The sequence below is a fragment of the Fistularia commersonii genome, chromosome 19 (genome assembly GCF_037954325.1).
Source record: "Fistularia commersonii isolate RoL2024-O1a breed Wild chromosome 19, RoL_Fcom_v1.0, whole genome shotgun sequence".
Lineage (NCBI taxonomy): Eukaryota > Metazoa > Chordata > Actinopteri > Syngnathiformes > Fistulariidae > Fistularia > Fistularia commersonii.
Window position 1 is genome coordinate 8,828,956 of NC_141302.1, and position 17,469 is coordinate 8,846,424.

General features: G+C 38.1%; 1 protein-coding gene across 4 annotated transcripts in view; it reads right to left on the reverse strand.

Moving 5' to 3' along the window:
• The window catches only part of kcnip4a (potassium voltage-gated channel interacting protein 4a), a 142,792-nt gene that overhangs the window by 90,215 nt on the left and 35,108 nt on the right, over positions 1–17,469 (reverse strand). Inside the window, exon 1 of one of the 4 annotated variants that reach the window (XM_086165390.1) lies at positions 13,432–14,136. The exons of the other annotated variants lie outside the window; for them this stretch is intronic. Coding sequence (XP_086021516.1) covers positions 13,432–13,516 — 85 coding nt within the window. The 5' untranslated portion in view covers positions 13,517–14,136. Of the gene's footprint in view, positions 1–13,431; positions 14,137–17,469 lie in introns of those variants that run through there. 4 annotated transcript variants of the gene reach the window in all.

Sequence of the window (17,469 nt, forward strand, 5' to 3'; positions counted from 1 at the left end):
AACTGTGCCAAAACAAAGTATGACACAGGATGCACTGACTTGGTCTGGAAAAAAAACATCATCATACTTAAATATTCAAAAACACAATGTATACAAACAAATGTATACAAACATACACTGTATACATATCATACTTACAAACACCCATACTTACAGTATGTAATTCCAGTTAATAAAACACCTTTAGTTTTCCAAATCCATTCGAAGCAAAGCAAATATGATACTAGAATTTTTAAGACCTTGCTAACCGTTGAGTGCAAATCCACACAAAAAAAACATCATTCACATCTATTATAAATTTTTAACATTTTCATTTCTCACATGAGATTGCTGAGAAGTCTGATCACTAATGTAGTAAGAGAAGATTTCAGCACATTTACAAAATCAGATGGATATCTTTTCCCTTGAAATCTTTAAATATCTATAAAAAATTAAAATCAGCTGAAAATGGAATCATCCATTGGTGCATAGCGTTTTTTGCATGCTGAGAAGAAATCAGGCAAAATTATAATTATATCTGACCAAAAAAAGAGGTTATATAATATACATATAATATATGCTGATTTCAATAAATTCCAATATGTGAAAATCAATATTGGCTGGTTAAATCAGCATACTGATATTCCATGTTGGCCAGACCTCTGGTCTAATGTATAGCTATGCATGGGTCCAGAAAATAGTGTATTTAAAAGGATTTAAGCTGTCCCTGAATAAATTTATGCCACAGCTTTAGATTGCGAGGGACTTAGTTTGACCTCAAATGTGTTTATAACTTAGGTTTCAAGTTGCAATGACAAGGGATAATATCCCAACATTTTATACAAAGATCAGGGAGATGTTCCACTTCCTGTGTTCATAGAGGAAGTCATGTTTATATATTTGTACATGCTATGTTGGACTGTTTTTTCTTGATTTAAACCAATACAGCTCACACATTGAACTTCTCAGCACAAAGCAACCCTACCCAATCTCAACCCAAGCTGTAGTATAAAATGGATATTTTCTCTTTTGAATCTTTGTTTGCAATTAAAGCGGAATGAGAACATGATCCAAAAAATTTTCAACCACTTTTCAATTAAAGCCTTTACAATTGGTTCCTGCTGGCATGGAGAAGTGGCTGGCTTTGAAACGCCCCCTCAGTGCATTTTTCCTGTCCCTCGGCTGCTATCACAGGCAAGCAAACAAATGGAAAAACAGGAAGCAAATATTGCTTTGTCTGCAACTCAGCTGACTCCTTTCACTTTTCTAATTCTCCATTGGCTTGCAAAACCACGATTACACTTTTCTTCCATCTTTCTTCACACGACATAAGTAGTTTCTCATAGGTGAAAAATGTTCCATTTGTATACAAGAACCACGGGATCCGAGGCCTGTATAAGACAATAATCAAACGAAATGATGACTCTTTACTGGACAAAGACTGAGTCTGAAACAGCTCCTATTCACTGGTGAAATAATCTATTCCAACAAAACAAAGGTATTCAGCCAAGAACAGACGTGCTTATAGGATGAATAACTGAGACCACCAACTGCAATACAGCCAGAATGAGATATAACTCCCTCACCAGGAAGACTGAACCAAAAGTCTGGGGATCTAACTGACAGGCAAACAACAACTAGACTATTTTCAGCAAGTGGATGAAGTCCTCCATTGCATGACTGAATTTACATGAGTCTGCGAGAAAAACAAATAAATCTTGAAATGTTTAATTCGCCATTTAGAAATATAATAAAAATGATAACATCATATACAAGATATTAGTAATACCCATAAAAGAAAATCAATTGCACATCTACAGAGCCCAGATGAGTGATCGCCGCTGGCAAGGATGCAGGTATGACATGGAAATAGTTCAGTGTTTGCTGGCCATTGATTGGTTCAACCTAAACAAACCAGGTCTTTTTTTTGGGAGCTGACAAAAACAAAACTTTAGCTTACCCGCAAAACCCCTGTGACCTCTCCTCAACTCTGACCAAACAGACAAGAACATGTCCCCACTGATGCCCTACTTTTCAAGAAAATACTGCAACGCTCATATCCACTAGAACTGGGATTGATGGAGAAGCAACGCTGTAGCTCCATTGTTCAGCAGGAAACCCATGTAATCCATCAGTGAATCCAAGTAACCATTCTGGACAATGTATAGTGATCAAAAGCCCACAATAATATAATTTCATTACTCTGCAGTACTGTGTAGATCTAATTAGACTAGAATCAGTTTAAACAGAAACAGATCATAGGATATGGCACAGATCTCCTTTGGGGGCATGGCTTAATCACAGAGGAGGAGGAAAATAGGGCAAATAACCTGAAGGAGGAGACAAGAGCAAAAGGGTGATCCATCCTCATTAGGGACAAATCTAATGTATCAAGCAGTCAGTCAGAGGCAACCGCATGGTCAGTGTGATCTTTGGAACAGTGCACACAAGGAAACTGACCATGACTGTATTGGCTGTATCTCAGTGGCTGCTCAGGTTGAGGTACAATAATGTCCAACACAAATACCTCATTCTCTGTTGCTTTGCATTTAAATTGAATTTCTGGTGGTTTCAGTGGTGCATGGAAAATGCAGGAGACAGAGTACAGATTCTTGATGACACCTTGCCTCCACAAGGAATGGTTTGTCACTCTGTGTGTTATACATCACCTCTCCTCCTTTTTTCTAAATTTGTACATTCATTTAATCTGGTCAAGGTATTTTGTTAGTTATATAACTGGCCAACATTACTGGCCAACTGTTTGTTTTTAGCTTAGTCTCAGGAGAAAACAACACACAAACATATATATATATATATATAGAATCAGATAATCAATGGATTAGAAATTTTAAGAAATCACTTAACGTGAAAAGGGTGTCAATTTAAAATGATAATATCAGCGGCATGTCAGTACCGCAGCTGGCCCTAAAAGCAACAGTATTAGTATTTCATGGCTGAAAACATCTTCAGGGAGTCTGGTTTATCTACCTGTCTGGCAGCATATAAACACACATTTTACATACAGCATAACGCAGTACAAAGAGTTGTCGAGCTGCGTTACAATCACATACATTCATCAGATGCCTGGCAAATGAAGAAAATGTTGTTCTGGAGGAAAATGTCTGAATTTCATGAGAAGCAGGCACATTTTAACTTTACAGATTTAGTAGGGTTAAAAATGTCAGCATCTTATTGCTTAATGGATACTCAATTGCCACCTTTTAAAATGAATGGCGATACATGAATGGAGAATGAACATCATTATTTAACCTTCTCATGTAGGGATGGAGGGTCCAAAGCAGTTCCCTGGTATTGACTGTATGCTTTTTAGGCATACATTGTGTCATTACAGTAGAGATCTAATTCATGTCACATCAGATAACAGTTGTTCCGACAGGCTTCAAATGTAAAAAAGTTGCATCCCACTCAAGCACCCAGAGGATCATTCAGGAATAGAATATAAAAAGTGTCACTGTAACTTGGACATTCTTCCACACAATGTTTTATTGAAATTAATACATTTCCTAATTATTAAGTTTCCAATTTTTCTTTGTCAGTTCTGCAAAGAAATGGTGAAATGTGATGCATGCTCTCTCTCCCCATGCCACAACTTAATATCATATCATGCTACAGATCTGAGTGAAGAAGATCTATTGATCAATTTACCTCTATAAATGGAGGCATCTGACTGATGTTAAATGGACATGAACACCTGCCTGATATGGACAAAGACTTAGCCAGGTAAGTAATGGGACTAAGGGGGGAGCTCTCAGTGAGCTCTATTTTACTGCACAGCCAACAATGTCAGGCTCCATGGAAAATGTGAGTTATTGCACCGTTTTGTAACTGAGGTAGGGGGAGTTGACTTGAAAACATATTGAGGATCAATATAATAGTTCCCCTCCCGATTGGGATGAGTGGTTCAGAGTTGTAGCTGCAAATATTCCAGTCACACACACTGCACCCAACAAGAAGTTAGATCCACATGAGACTTTATTTACAACCATCCAAAGAAGAATCTTTAAACAACCTGACCATAACTTTGGTATTAAGTAGCACAAAGACAGTCACACTGTGAAAATGTCAAAAATGGCCAACTGCTTGTATGTATCCCCTCACATCTTTGAATTATCTATTTATCCAACTGTTTGACGTACTGTAACTGTGCGGGGCTCAAGCTCGAATTGCTTAAAATGTCAAGCCTTCAACTCATACAATCAAAAAAGACATGAAAACCATTCGAGAGCAGCCCTTCACTGATCTAGCAAGAGGACAGCAGCAGAAACTATAATACAAAGAGAAAGAAAAACTCACAAGACCCAAGAATCCATTGGGACTGTAGAAAGCAAAGACTATCCCAAGCATGTTTGGTCTTTTAGGATTGTATTTGACATAACCAATTAATCTGCCAACCTGATTTTTACATGATGTAATATATCTGGACAGAGTAGTAATAATACTACATTCCTATGGATTCCCCTTGAGGCTCCAATACAATTCCTGAAAGGTATATTGATTCTCCTTTTTTTAATGGTGCGCAGTAGTCCCTGTAATTGCAAACTAATAATGTGTGAGAGGACATTGTCTCTCATGTTGCAAGCATCAGGGAAAGTTTTCACTTAAAAAACACACACTTACACACTGAAAACGACCGCTGGCAACACCTAACACAAAGACTCCCTGTGGAATTTCAGTGATTATAAATGTGACAGAAGGGATAAAGTAGAGTAGTAGAGGAGGAATGCGAGACAGCATAGGAGGTAATGTGAATAGACAGGGGGTGGGGAAAATCGTGTTGAAGGGTTAAGGTTCAAACTACAATGGCGCAGTTGAAATGTCAATGGATAAATAATAACTAATCCACTAAGGTGATAAACAGAGGAGAAAATAAAAATACCCTCTTAAAAGACTTTCAAATGGCGCAATCTTGTTTTGTCATTTTTTTAAGAGCCATTTTACTTCCATCCTTTCAGGTTACCTTTTTACAATTTAATCATTAAAGCAATTTCCTTTGGCATTTTTCACAAACTAAAACCCACAGCGGATTCAATAACGATCTACACTTTGCACAAGCTTGTAACTCAGCCATGTGCACCCAACTAAAAATAACTCCTTTTTTCCCCACTTAGAGGGATTCTCATTTACAAACATTATGGCAAATGGGAAAACTGATTAGATAGCCTTACATCTGCGAAGATGGGTTTAAAAGGACAGTTTGCTGGGCAACTGCAGCCAATTGTATTTTTGCATGTAGGGGAAAAATGACACAAAATACTTAAAGTAACCAGACAGGTTTTTCTCCCTTATAAAATTCACAGTACCTGTTGATAATAAGAGCCACCTGACTGTGGACTGAAAGTCAGCCTAATGACTTAATTCCCATACTTGAGATATAACAAGGTGTCAACCAGACACCTAGTTTATTAAAATCATCTAATGTTTCTCTGAATGAGCTCCCTTGAGGTCAATAGGCTATGCAGCTTCAGCCCTGCGCCTGTGTTACAAACTTGGAGTGTATCTATCTATTCATGAAAAATTAAGTATCCAAACACCCCCCAACTATATTTTGAAAAAGCAAACAGTTGCAATGAATTGTTATTTTATCGAAAATATTCATGATGGTTCAGACAAGCTTTTGTGCGAAACAGCAAATGAATGAATAAAAGTCATTTCAACAAATCTCTCTTTTGGGATTTACCATGGACTGAGTAATTCCAGTTTGCCATATTTCATCTATCGGATTCAGCAGTTGATTATATACCCAAGAAAATAAGTACAAGTCTTCTGACCAATACTTCACATGCAGTTATTTTCAAAACTTTTATATTATTTCATTCAATGTGAGTAATAATACACTGTGTTAAATTAAACAGCTATCAGTTAAAACCAGTAACTCTGAACAATCATCCTCTTATTTCATGTTGAATTGATAGCTGTGTCCCCGTTCTGATAAGAGACCACCGATGATATATTTAAAAAAAAATATCTCTGGATAATTCAGTGGCTGGTTAAATAAACCCCTGAGTAACATATATTGGAAATAAGATGTTTGCTCATCTGAAATAATGAACAAGAATTATTTCTAGCTCAGTAAATGTAGCAGTATTTTCAATTGAATAATTAATGGGAAAAAAATCAGTAGTATAATCTACTTCCAGGAAGAGTTGATGATGTATGGTGCAAAAAACTAAAATGAGTCATCGGACCATTATTAACTATTAGGGTGACATTAATTGACAAGGTAATTGTCAACCAAATAAAGCATTTAATATTTTGAATGCAATTGTGGTGGTTTGAGCAAGAGGGATTTACTGAGCACAAAGAACATGTTTGAATGACTGCATCAATATTGAAAATTACATTTACAGGAACTTGTCTGGAAAAAATATCATATCCGATAGATACATGGGCCATCAATTCTTAGAGAAACTCTCTTCAAACCCTGATTTCAGTGCAGGTAAAATGTTAAACAGTTCCAGTCCTGTCCAGTGGGTTTTAATTTGAAGGTGTCATTTTTCCCATTCTCTAGCTCCTCTTTAAGCCAACACACAGCCAGATTGTCTTGCAGCGGTGAACAGATGTCAAAAAAAACCATCATTCATTTGCCAGAAAAATAAGTATTTGGGTAGACTGCTCTCAATTTCAGCCATTGTGTTGAACATCAAAAGTTAGTTCAAGCAAAGTTTGGCATTTTAGCCAGACATTGTTTGTCCTCGGTGGCACAGCCAAAGAATCTGTGCAGATTTAGTGTTGGACAGCATCACAACAGCAGTAACCAGAGACGAGGAGCTGGGAGCAGAGTAACAGTGAGACAATGAATTGTACCTTTTGGGAATCTGATACAGCTATCATGGTTAAAAATCTCCCTTTGCCAAAAGCAGTGACCCTGAGAAAAGGGGACACAATGGAAGGTCACATTGGAAGGTTAAAGGAACGTCTTTACCAGATGACACTGATACAGGCTCTCTTTTTTTCCATTATGTAAGAGGCTTGACAAACACACCGGATTACGGAAACATCCTAATCTGTTGTTGTAAGGCATAAGGTTATTGACATCAACAACTCACTTGGTTCCACCAGTGTTTTGGTTGATGCATTTTTATCTAATTTTCATGGTAGATTTAGAAACAGATAGTCACTCTGAATTAAATATATTTCAAACAAAAATATAGTTTTTAATTGGATTATGTCTTTGTCTGAAGTGTGGAACTCAAATTTCTTGCATACAGAAGAACATACATATATATACACACATATCTATCTATATATTAATATAGATGTATTGGTATGGCTTCATGCCTAGAAAGAGTACTACAGACGCAGTATTTGCATTGAGAATCCTAATAGAGAAGTACAGAGAAGGCCAGAGGGAGCTGCATTGTGTTTTTGTTGACCTAGAAAAAGCATATGTCAGGGTGCCAAGAGAGGAGCTCTGGTATTGCATGAGGAAGTCTGGAGTGGCAGAGAAGTATGTTAAACTGGTGAAGGACATGTATGCTAGCTGTGAGACAGTGTTGCGTTGTAGGGGTAACAGAGAAGTTCAAGGTGGAGGTGGGACTCCATCAGGGATCAGCTCTGAGCCCCTTCTTGTTCGCAATGGTGATGGACAGTCTGACAGATGAGGTTAGACAGGAATCTCCATGGACCGTGATGTTTGCAGATGACATTGTGATGTAGTGAGAGCAGAAAACAGGTAGAGGAAAATTTAGAGGGGTGGAGGTATGCTCTGGAAAGGAGAGGAATGAAAGTTAGTCGCAACAAGACAGAATATATATGTGTGAATGAGAGGAACTCGGATGGAACGGTGTGGCTACAGGGCGTGAAGATCGAGAAGCTGGAGGATTTCAGGTACTTGGGGTCAACAGTCCAGAGCAACGGAGAGTGTGGAAAAGAGGTGAAGAGACGCAGGTTCCAAGCCCATTCCCATTCCAAGCAGGTTGGAAAGGGTGAAGAAAAGTGTCAGGGGTACTATGTGATAGAAGACTATCGGGCAAGGAAAGGTGTACAAGACAGAGGTGAGACCAGCGATGCTGTATGGACTAGAAACTGTTATAATGACCAAAAGACAGAAGGCCGAACTAGAGGTTGCAGAGATGAAGATGTTGAGGTTCTCTTTGGGAGTGACCAGGATGGATAGGATCAGGAATGAGTCTATCAGAGGAGCCGCACATGTTAGATGTTTTGGAGAGAAGGTCAGAGAAGCCAGACTGATGTGGTTCGATCATGTACAAAGGAGAGATAGTGAATATATTGGTAGACGAATGCTGGAATTGGAGCTGCCAGGCAAGAGGTCTGGAGGAAGACCAAAGAGAAGATTTATGGACGTTGAGAGAGAGGATATGAAGGTAGTTGGTGTGAGAAAGGAGGATACAGAAAATAGGGTTAGATGGAGAAAGTTGATTCATTGTGGCGAACCCTGAAGGGAAAAGCCGAAAGAAGTACTGGCTGTATCCATGAATGAAAATATAAAAAAAAAAAAACACATAGCTTTGTGCTATTTATTTCAAAATGCCATAGTAATTCCAACCCTTCATGTTTCATTTGTCAAGTCTGCTGAAATTTATTTTCTTAAATTCTACAAAGACAGGAGGAATAAAGTCCTATTTCAAACTGTGCTGTTGTACTTTGATAATACATCCCCAAGAATTGTCTAATACTGTATTTTAGTACCCATTTGAAATGTGCATTCATCAAGTTCACATTCTTCTTACCTAAATGGGAGTCAAAAATGACAATGCTTTCATTTGTAATTGATAAAATCTCTAATTTTCATGGCATGATATAACCCATCTATTGCAGTCATCGGCACTCTGCCAACATCTATTTCTTCCTTTCCCTTGTAGACATTTCTAGTTTGCACAAAGTACAAATACACACTAGGACAAAGCTTCTTTTTTTGATTGGAGAAATTATGCTATTCAAGACTGTTTTGCATAGAATAAACATGAACGTGAGTCTGATTCAGATGCTCATCATGGGATTCCAACAGATGTCATGTTAGTACATGGAATGTGAAACTAAATATTATGCAACACGGGCGGCCATCTGGTATTGTTATTCCATACAACAGCACTTGCTCTAGTTAGCAAGACCTATAATCATATTTTTTCTGATTAATTTTAACTTCTATGGTCATTTTGTTCTAATTTACTTTTTCCTTTTTCTATTCTACTGGCGTTGGATGTGCATGTACAGAGGAAAACAAGTTACACAGAAGTTGATTGTTGATATCTAAGTTACTGAGTTTTTCTTTTAGCAAGGCAACAGAGGATGTCAGACAGTAGCTTAATGTTGCCAATAGCTATGTTTTATATGAGCAGAGAATTTGCTGACTTTGACTTCTCTGTACATTCAGAGCAGTGATGAGTAAAAACAAGCACTGTTAAAGAATGAGCCTTTGCCAACTGTCCGGAATGAGGACACCTATGCGCAGACTTGATGACAACCGAATCTGCCTGTAGCTATGAAATATTCAGTGTTTGGTCAGGCATTATGGGCTTTGAATGTGCCGTCCACATGGGACAGGTGGAACATGACCTGCTAATGGTCATCAGGAAACTAAAGAGAGGGAAACCAAGGCAGGCACTCATGTCACTGGGCTGGTACCCACACATGTGCTCCTTAACATACATACCGAAAAGCTAGAAAATTATGTATTACTGTATAGCATTTTTATTTGCCAATTAAGTGGACTTATTCTTGATTTTTAAATAAAAAGTAACATAAATAGCAAAAAAGGAAGAATTTTATTTGGGATCAGATTTGCTTTCTGATTCGTCTGAACAAATAAGTTACCTATTTACATATTGATTTGAGAAGTTTTTTTTTTGCTACAAATTTGGTCAGGCAGAGAATTCCTCAGATTTACACTGTTGCCAAAGACCTTGAATTTAAGTGATGGCAGCTTCTCTACACATTAATGATACAGCTGAAGGCACTTTATGATGCTCACGATCTCCCACTGGGATTTTGCCACCAAATGGGTGCTTTGAAAGGACTGGCCCTTGACAAACACGGACAGATGCTGTCATTTCTGTGACAAAAGAAAGCATCAAAGTTTCTGGTGAAAATGACAAAAAGGCCTATTTTATCATTGAAAGTCTGTCCAAGACCTTCTCTCTACATCAGCTGCGACGGTTTTTCAGACAATGTGAATTGATGATACAATAAATTCTTAAAAATGCTGTTTTCAGACACTGCAGACCCATCACCTGCTCCTGGTTTATTGATGTTTATTTAGAAAGAAGCTAAAGAAAGTGTGTGATGCAACTTTGGACAAATATATGACAGCAAATTTCCTATAGAGGTAATAGAGGTTAATTATTTTCTCTAAATTTATATTTTTGATTATTCATTTTTTCCTAAATTCATTATTTTACTACTGAAATGCGGTAGTAAAATGCAGTGGTAAAATATCATCCCCTTTTGCATCAGTGTTTTAATGTGTGTGTAAGTTTCTTGTTTAGTCACTATTTTAGTTTGAACAATTTTTTGAAAAATAAACCTTATTTTTAGTAGCATGAGGATGAAAAACATCACTCATTAAAAAAAATGCTGAATAATATTTGAAAATGAATATTAAGAGTAGAGAATACAATGAAGAAATGTTTTTTACTGCGTTCTGCACCCTGTACGTAATTATTACGTATGAAGGTCCGATTTCTGTACTGTTTCATCATAAAGAAGACAGCAAAAGAAATATAAGAAAAGAAATTCAACCCAGCGGCAGTGGATACAAACTGAAAGATCCTTAGACACAGAGAAACCCTGTGAAACCAGCTTTATCATTCTTGATGTAGATGCCATGTGTGAGATTTGCTGGGACATGTCAAACAATATGTTGGAATCACTTACAAGAATATGGCCCTGTCCTCATGAGGCGGGAAAAAGGGTTGATGAGAGACAGAAACAGTGACTCTCGACAGCCAAACACGTGTGCGTGTGGGGGGGGAGGGGTGAAGATGCAAGGGATATAACTCTGCTGCGCATGGCAGATTTAGTATGTGATTCAATGCAATCCTGCTGAATGAAAGAGGAAAAGACATGTTTTAATCTTTTTTTTTTCACTGCACATTCAAAGAAATGGGCTTCATGACGAGCAGGTATTGAAAATGTGTCGCTGAGATGTAAGCAGCATCAATCAGACAGGTTTAGGGTTTCTAAATGTTACCGATGGAGACTACAGTACTTGTGGCTTTGCAATAAAAAAGGGTTAGTCTAGGAAATGTTGAAGCAGATGAAAATATTTTCTAGGCGAGAAAAAAAAAAAAAAACACTCTCCAAATTTGCATCCATGTGTTGTTGGATGAATCCTGAGCATCAATTTCTTTCCCTTTTTCTACCCTTCAAGGGCTAGTTGGACGGACGAGTGATATGTCTACTAATAGTGGCCTACTGACTCAGTTTAACTCCTTTTGGCCAGAAAGGTCAGTCACTCTGGTCAACAAATGACCACCAATCCAGAGTGAAATAAAAAATAATCTTTTAATGAAACCCTGATATCAGTAGAGGTTATTACTGTTTTTTTAAGTGTAGGCAATTACATATATCTTCTTTCAAGGACTCCATAATGACTGCATTTGTCCAGGCAAATATTATTCATGACATGACACGCAAAGTTTAGGACTATTTTCCAAGGACTGTTTCTGGATGTCATGGATGTTGCCCTTGACCAACGCAATGCATTTGTGCTGGCCTTAGCAACTGAGAGATCAGTGAAGCACTGACTGTTCCAGGACAATGAATGTCTCAAATGAAATTCCATGGTCTGCTAACTGATTCCATGTATCATTCTCTCTTTGCTCCCATGAAGCTTCATTTTTCTTAATATAAGGAATAAGCTGGGGGATATTAGCAATTAAACTGTTTCTTTAGTGAAATGTCTGCACTTAATTAGTGACTCTCTCATGAAAGAATGATAATGGGTCTCATAATTTTATACGCAACATCTTTCTTTATAATTTGTTCTCAAAGGAACTTCATATGTCAACGCTTACATGGTTGAAAATACTCAGAGGATTGAGACTGTCCATTTCCGGACACATAATCAACATGAACTTACGGCTTGGTGCCCATATATGTTGTTTTGTGTAGACGTTTACAAAATTAATCAAATCAAATCAACATTATGGCGTTTGAACTAATAATGCTAAACTTTGCACCCATGCAAATAGTGAAATGTGTGGAATTTCTAGAAATATGCTCAACAAAGATTGTGATGGTAACAAATGGTGAACACTCTTTGGCAAATACAGTAGGTGGGTTTCTCCACACATGGTATCCCCCAAAAGTCTATATTTATCAGTTTAATTTGAAGGCCATGGTTTACCCTTCTATAACTGCTTATTGATGGTGTTCTCTGTTCTACAGCTCCTCTTTCATTGTCTTGAAGGTCAAGAATATGAAATAAAGTAGGCCATGACTATAAAGATATATTACCGGGACATGTGATTTTTTTTTTTTTTTTTTTTTTTTCTAAATGATTTGCATTCCTGGAATAAAAATGGTGTTGATAAAGTCACAGTGGGAAAGAAAAATCTCACATGTTCAGAAATACGCTAAAATTCATTAGCATGTATCATCTCTGGGGATTAGCAGCATCCCGCTCATGCAGCACGAGAATCAACCGCTTTCTTGACAGCAGAGCTCAACTAAACAAGACTGGAGCAGGAGTAAAGGGTATTAATGTGAATAATATGATGCCTCTGTTGTCTGACCGTCTAAAACTCTATAGCATAGCTGAAGGCAAACAAGTCAGTGGAACATTCATGGAAAGGAAAAATCTCCATGATGTATAAATATAATCACAACTACACATGGATGCATACATGCAATTTGTACCTGAAATCACTTAACAAAATTTATTGCAATAATCTTAAAGCAATTCCTAATCAATTAATAAGCCCCCTGTACATCAACAGCAAAATCATGTTAAAAATGATTTATAATCTGTCTCCATGGAAAAACTGTTTGTGTGTGTATGTAGAAGAAGAACTAGGATGTATTCTGCTTTCATCTATTATAGCAATGGCTGAAAAAAACATAGATTTAATAGAAAGAAATTATGATGCGTTAACTGCTCAGTGATCTTTCTAGGGACTTTTAACGCTCAAATTTCATTAGGACACCTAAAAAAATCAAATCAAACAAAAACAATCTTTTCAAATAATTTTTATGGTTTACGGTTAGTTAACTTAATTAACAAAGGCATGTAAAAGTCTGCTTAAAATCAGATTTCTTGTGAGTTTTTACATTTACACAATCAAAAACATTCACAGCGAATGAGACAGGGTATCTAACAATGATGGTTATGACTTTTTATCTCTCTAAAGTTTAATCTGAAAAATTCCCAGGATAGAAACAAAAATAATCGCTGCAGTTCCAAGAAAATCAAAGCAAACTGACGGTAGATAAGAAACAGACCAATCTATGACATTCCACCGGGAGCCTTACCGGTGTTGAGTGTGCCTGTGATGAGTCTGAACAGATACTGTGCGAACTTGAAAATCTCCCGCTTGCACCTTTTCCTGCAGCTCATCTTTGCTCCAGAGTAGGGAAGGGGACTTGGAACCCTCAGTGCGGAGAGGTAATCGGACTTCAGAACATCCAGGGATGGCCCCAATTTTAAAAAAGTCCTGCAACAGGGTGACTGCTCTCTTCTCTCCTCTGCCTCTATTACTGTGGCTCTTGCATGTAGGGGTAGTGATGATCATGGGCAGCAAAGGGGGTTCGTCTTGCCAGAGATGCTATTGAGTGACTCCGGGATAAAGCTGTCAGATCAACACAGGGACGTTGTGTGCTCTTTTGCCAGGTCAGGCATGTCTGCTTACCGGCAGTTCACCCCTTGATCTGAGGCAAGGTAAAATTGGGCTTCTTTCAATCCTTTCACTCTTTAACTTCAGAGTTTCTTGGCCACTCCTCTAGTCCTCTTCTGGGCTACTATGCTGCCAGCTTCACAATAGTGAGTTAACCCGTGAGTCTCTCCACTCTGTCCCTCTCCAGCAAACAAACAAAAACACACTCCCACACTTGATCTTATAGTGCGCCTGCTGCTCGCTCTACTCAGCACCATCTGTGGATGTTTTACCCTCACTGACGGTTGCCATGGAGGTGTGGTCTGATTGGTCCGAGTAAAGGAGGAGGAGAGGAGAGATATAATGCACACAAGGAGGAGGAGTGAAATAAAAGAGAATTAAGGGGAAAGTGTCCACCTCAATGAATCAGCAATAAAGGTACATTGGTGGCCTGCTAGATCATGTTTTACTAAATGTTAAAAGAATTGGTGATCGTGAGGCGGTACATTAATGTTGCTCTCTCAAGACAGCGCTAAGATAGTTGTTATTGGATAAATGTGGGGTAAAATAAGTAAAACGGTTTGAGAGCAAGGTTGAGCTAAGGTTTTGTGATATTACTGACCAAAAAAATATCAAGGTCAAAATTAATTTTGACTGACAGGCTATATCAGCAATGACATTAAGACCGTCCAAGTGCATCATCTTCTCCCCTAATGAGCTCACACTTTACCCCAATTACACTCATTTATCAATGCCAAGCACATTCTGGATTCTAGATTCAGAAAAGCCTGTCATTTCCATGAACCCTTTAACCACTTCAACCGCGGCAATGAATTTACTTGAACAAATTTGAGTAGTGGCCACATGTCCAGTCGACTGACTGGCCCAGATGTGAAAGTAAGCCGTGCATTAATCTGCTCTGAAACCAGGTTGAGATTCCACAGGTCAGGTAACAGTGCGGCTGGTCTATTTTGGTGATTCCTGCTCTGAGTGAAGTCTCTGAAGACCATGACCTTGGGGTTCCTGCTAGTGTGCCGTGAGAGCACATGCATGATCTGGACAGAAATGATCAGCAAGGGGACTGCCCCACAAGCAGGAATAAAACACGCTTGGAGAAAAATAATGATTTCAAGGACTTGAAATATATTGTAAAGTTCCCACTGGGTCAGAGCAGCATATGGAAGTAGTGCAGTGTCTCAATTAGGTGAATCATTTGAAAGATACCTGAGAGGCATCTTAGGTCCACTGGGACATTATATACTTGCTTTCAAAGCTTTGGCAGCGGATCGACAAATTTAGTGCCCAATAATTTTACAAAACTGCTTTATGATAATCCTTCAGTGGACGTACCAACTGACTGACGGTTTGAGAAATGAACTCTACTGTGGCTGTTTGTGTTTTTGCACGTGCTATTAACAATAAAGTATGGCTGATATATTGCTTTGATACGCCAATCGGCTCTGGATATAGCATGTTTTATTACCACACTAAGTAGTAAGCTATTCAAATCCTTTTAGGATGCTACTGTAAAAGGTGATTGAAAAGGGCCAAGTCTAGTCAAAAATGATTACAAATAAATGACAGTTGAATATAAAAGGCACACTTAAATCCAAAACCAACTGTAAAGGCTAATACATATCCTGTCTGTATACTCTTGTTCTGTAGCAGATCCAAGTATATGGATTTTTAGGTTATCTCAACTTGTGGTGGGTAACCATATTTAGCTGAGAGTGAAAAATAATTGCTACATGAAAAAGATGTTGGACTTAGGAAATTATGAAAGTTTCAAACTGACAATTTTGAAATAGTGAAGGAAGTTTTTGTGAGACATTTCTCTGACACTCGCCTGTCAATACCAGTTTATGTTTTCCTTGATTAATGGCTTATTTTAGAGTTGGTCATTGAAGTGGACTCGAGATGTGATTTTCATTCAAAATTTGTATTCACAATCATTAACTGTTAGAGGCGGCTTTATTGCTGCAATTTTATTGATGTCTCACATTTGTAAAGAGTTCCAACATTCAAGGGGAATTCACCTTCCCTCAATCACAGAGAGCAATGATCAGTTGTTAGGTACATAAGACTTCACCCATGATATAGGGACCCCAAAACTCTACTGCAACCTACAACCAACTAAATATCCATGTCAGTGGCAGCATGGCTCAGGTGATAAGTGCAGTTGTATTGGAACCAAAGGTTCCTGGTTTGATTCCTCAGCTTGACCTGGCCTGTCAATATATGGTTTGGCAAGACACTGAACTCCTAACTGCTGAGAGGCTCATGGATCGTGGATCATCCACATTGGGTAAAATGCAGAGAAGTAAAAATGTCCTGCAAGGGATTACAAAATGTTCAAAAATTCCAAAAGAATAAATAAATAAATAACAAGAAATGTTATAACGCTTGAAAAGTGAAAAATAGACAGTGGTCTGTGAAGTTATTTTCAAGCCACATATACACAACAATAAATACTGGGAAATGTTAAGAATGTACCATTCAGAAAGAAGCCTAATATTTTATTAACAATGTCCTATATTTAATTGCAGTGAGTCTATGGCTCTTGTACTTGCAGATACGTTAACAGGCATGCAAACAATTCAGAGATGTGAGAAGTACCCGAACGTGCACTTGTGTCTCGTTATTTGCAAACATACTTGCTGTCTTGAGGCCCTTGAGAACCCCTAATTTCAACATGTGTGCAACCCCATCACCTCTCACCTAGCCGGTGGTTTCCATTGCCGCCCATGTTTCCAATAAACATACACATCACTGCAGTCTCTGTAATGTCTACCGGGACAACTGGGAACAGTTAAACTGAAGTATTCTCAGGTTGTACTTTAGCTCAACCATCATGACAAAGTGAGTGCAATGAGGTTGGTCACTTCATTATTTTCATGCAGAACAGATGGCTCGCCACTCACCCAAACAATTCAAAAACAAACACAGAGCAAAATAGAAGCATTAAGGTGAACACAGTTAGTCTAGTGCTGCCTTTCATATTTTCACTTTTTCCTTTTTTACTGAGTTTCCAAGTGTTTGAATTTCACAATCTGTCTGAAGTTCCCCACCTCCACCAGTTGGATCTGATCTGCAATGTGAGGATCACTACATTCCAGCTCCATATAGAGTATGGAACGCCTCTCATGACTCATGTTTCCTTGAATAAAAAAGGGATACAGAAGCTCGGGTCACGTAAACTTTTTTTTTTGAAATGGTCAGTGAGGTGTGTCTAGGATTGCAGGGTAAAAATACAGCTGGAGATGTCTTATAGATGAAGATACCTTTTCATCAAACATTATAATGAACTGTATGTGGAATGAGACTGCATTTGCAATGAAAACCTTTATTTTTATTTTTTAATCTATACCAATCATTATGATAGGACATTTGGACAAACAGACCATCATCAAATAAACATGGCTATAGATCATCAAGGTACCGTGCACTTGGTCCAGAGTGAATCAGAGATAGGAGGCTATTAAGTAACCTTTGGTCTACCAGAGGAGTTCACTTGATGTGGAGACTGATTCCATCTATCTTCCTGCAGTTACTAGCAAAAATCAAAGGTCTATCCCATGTGATGTTAATTTGGGATTAGAACCACAAATTACTAGAACCACCATTATTAGCAACTTTCTTTTTCTTTGCAAGCATGGATGGAACATGAGCTTGTTCATATTGCCCTCTTAGACAATGA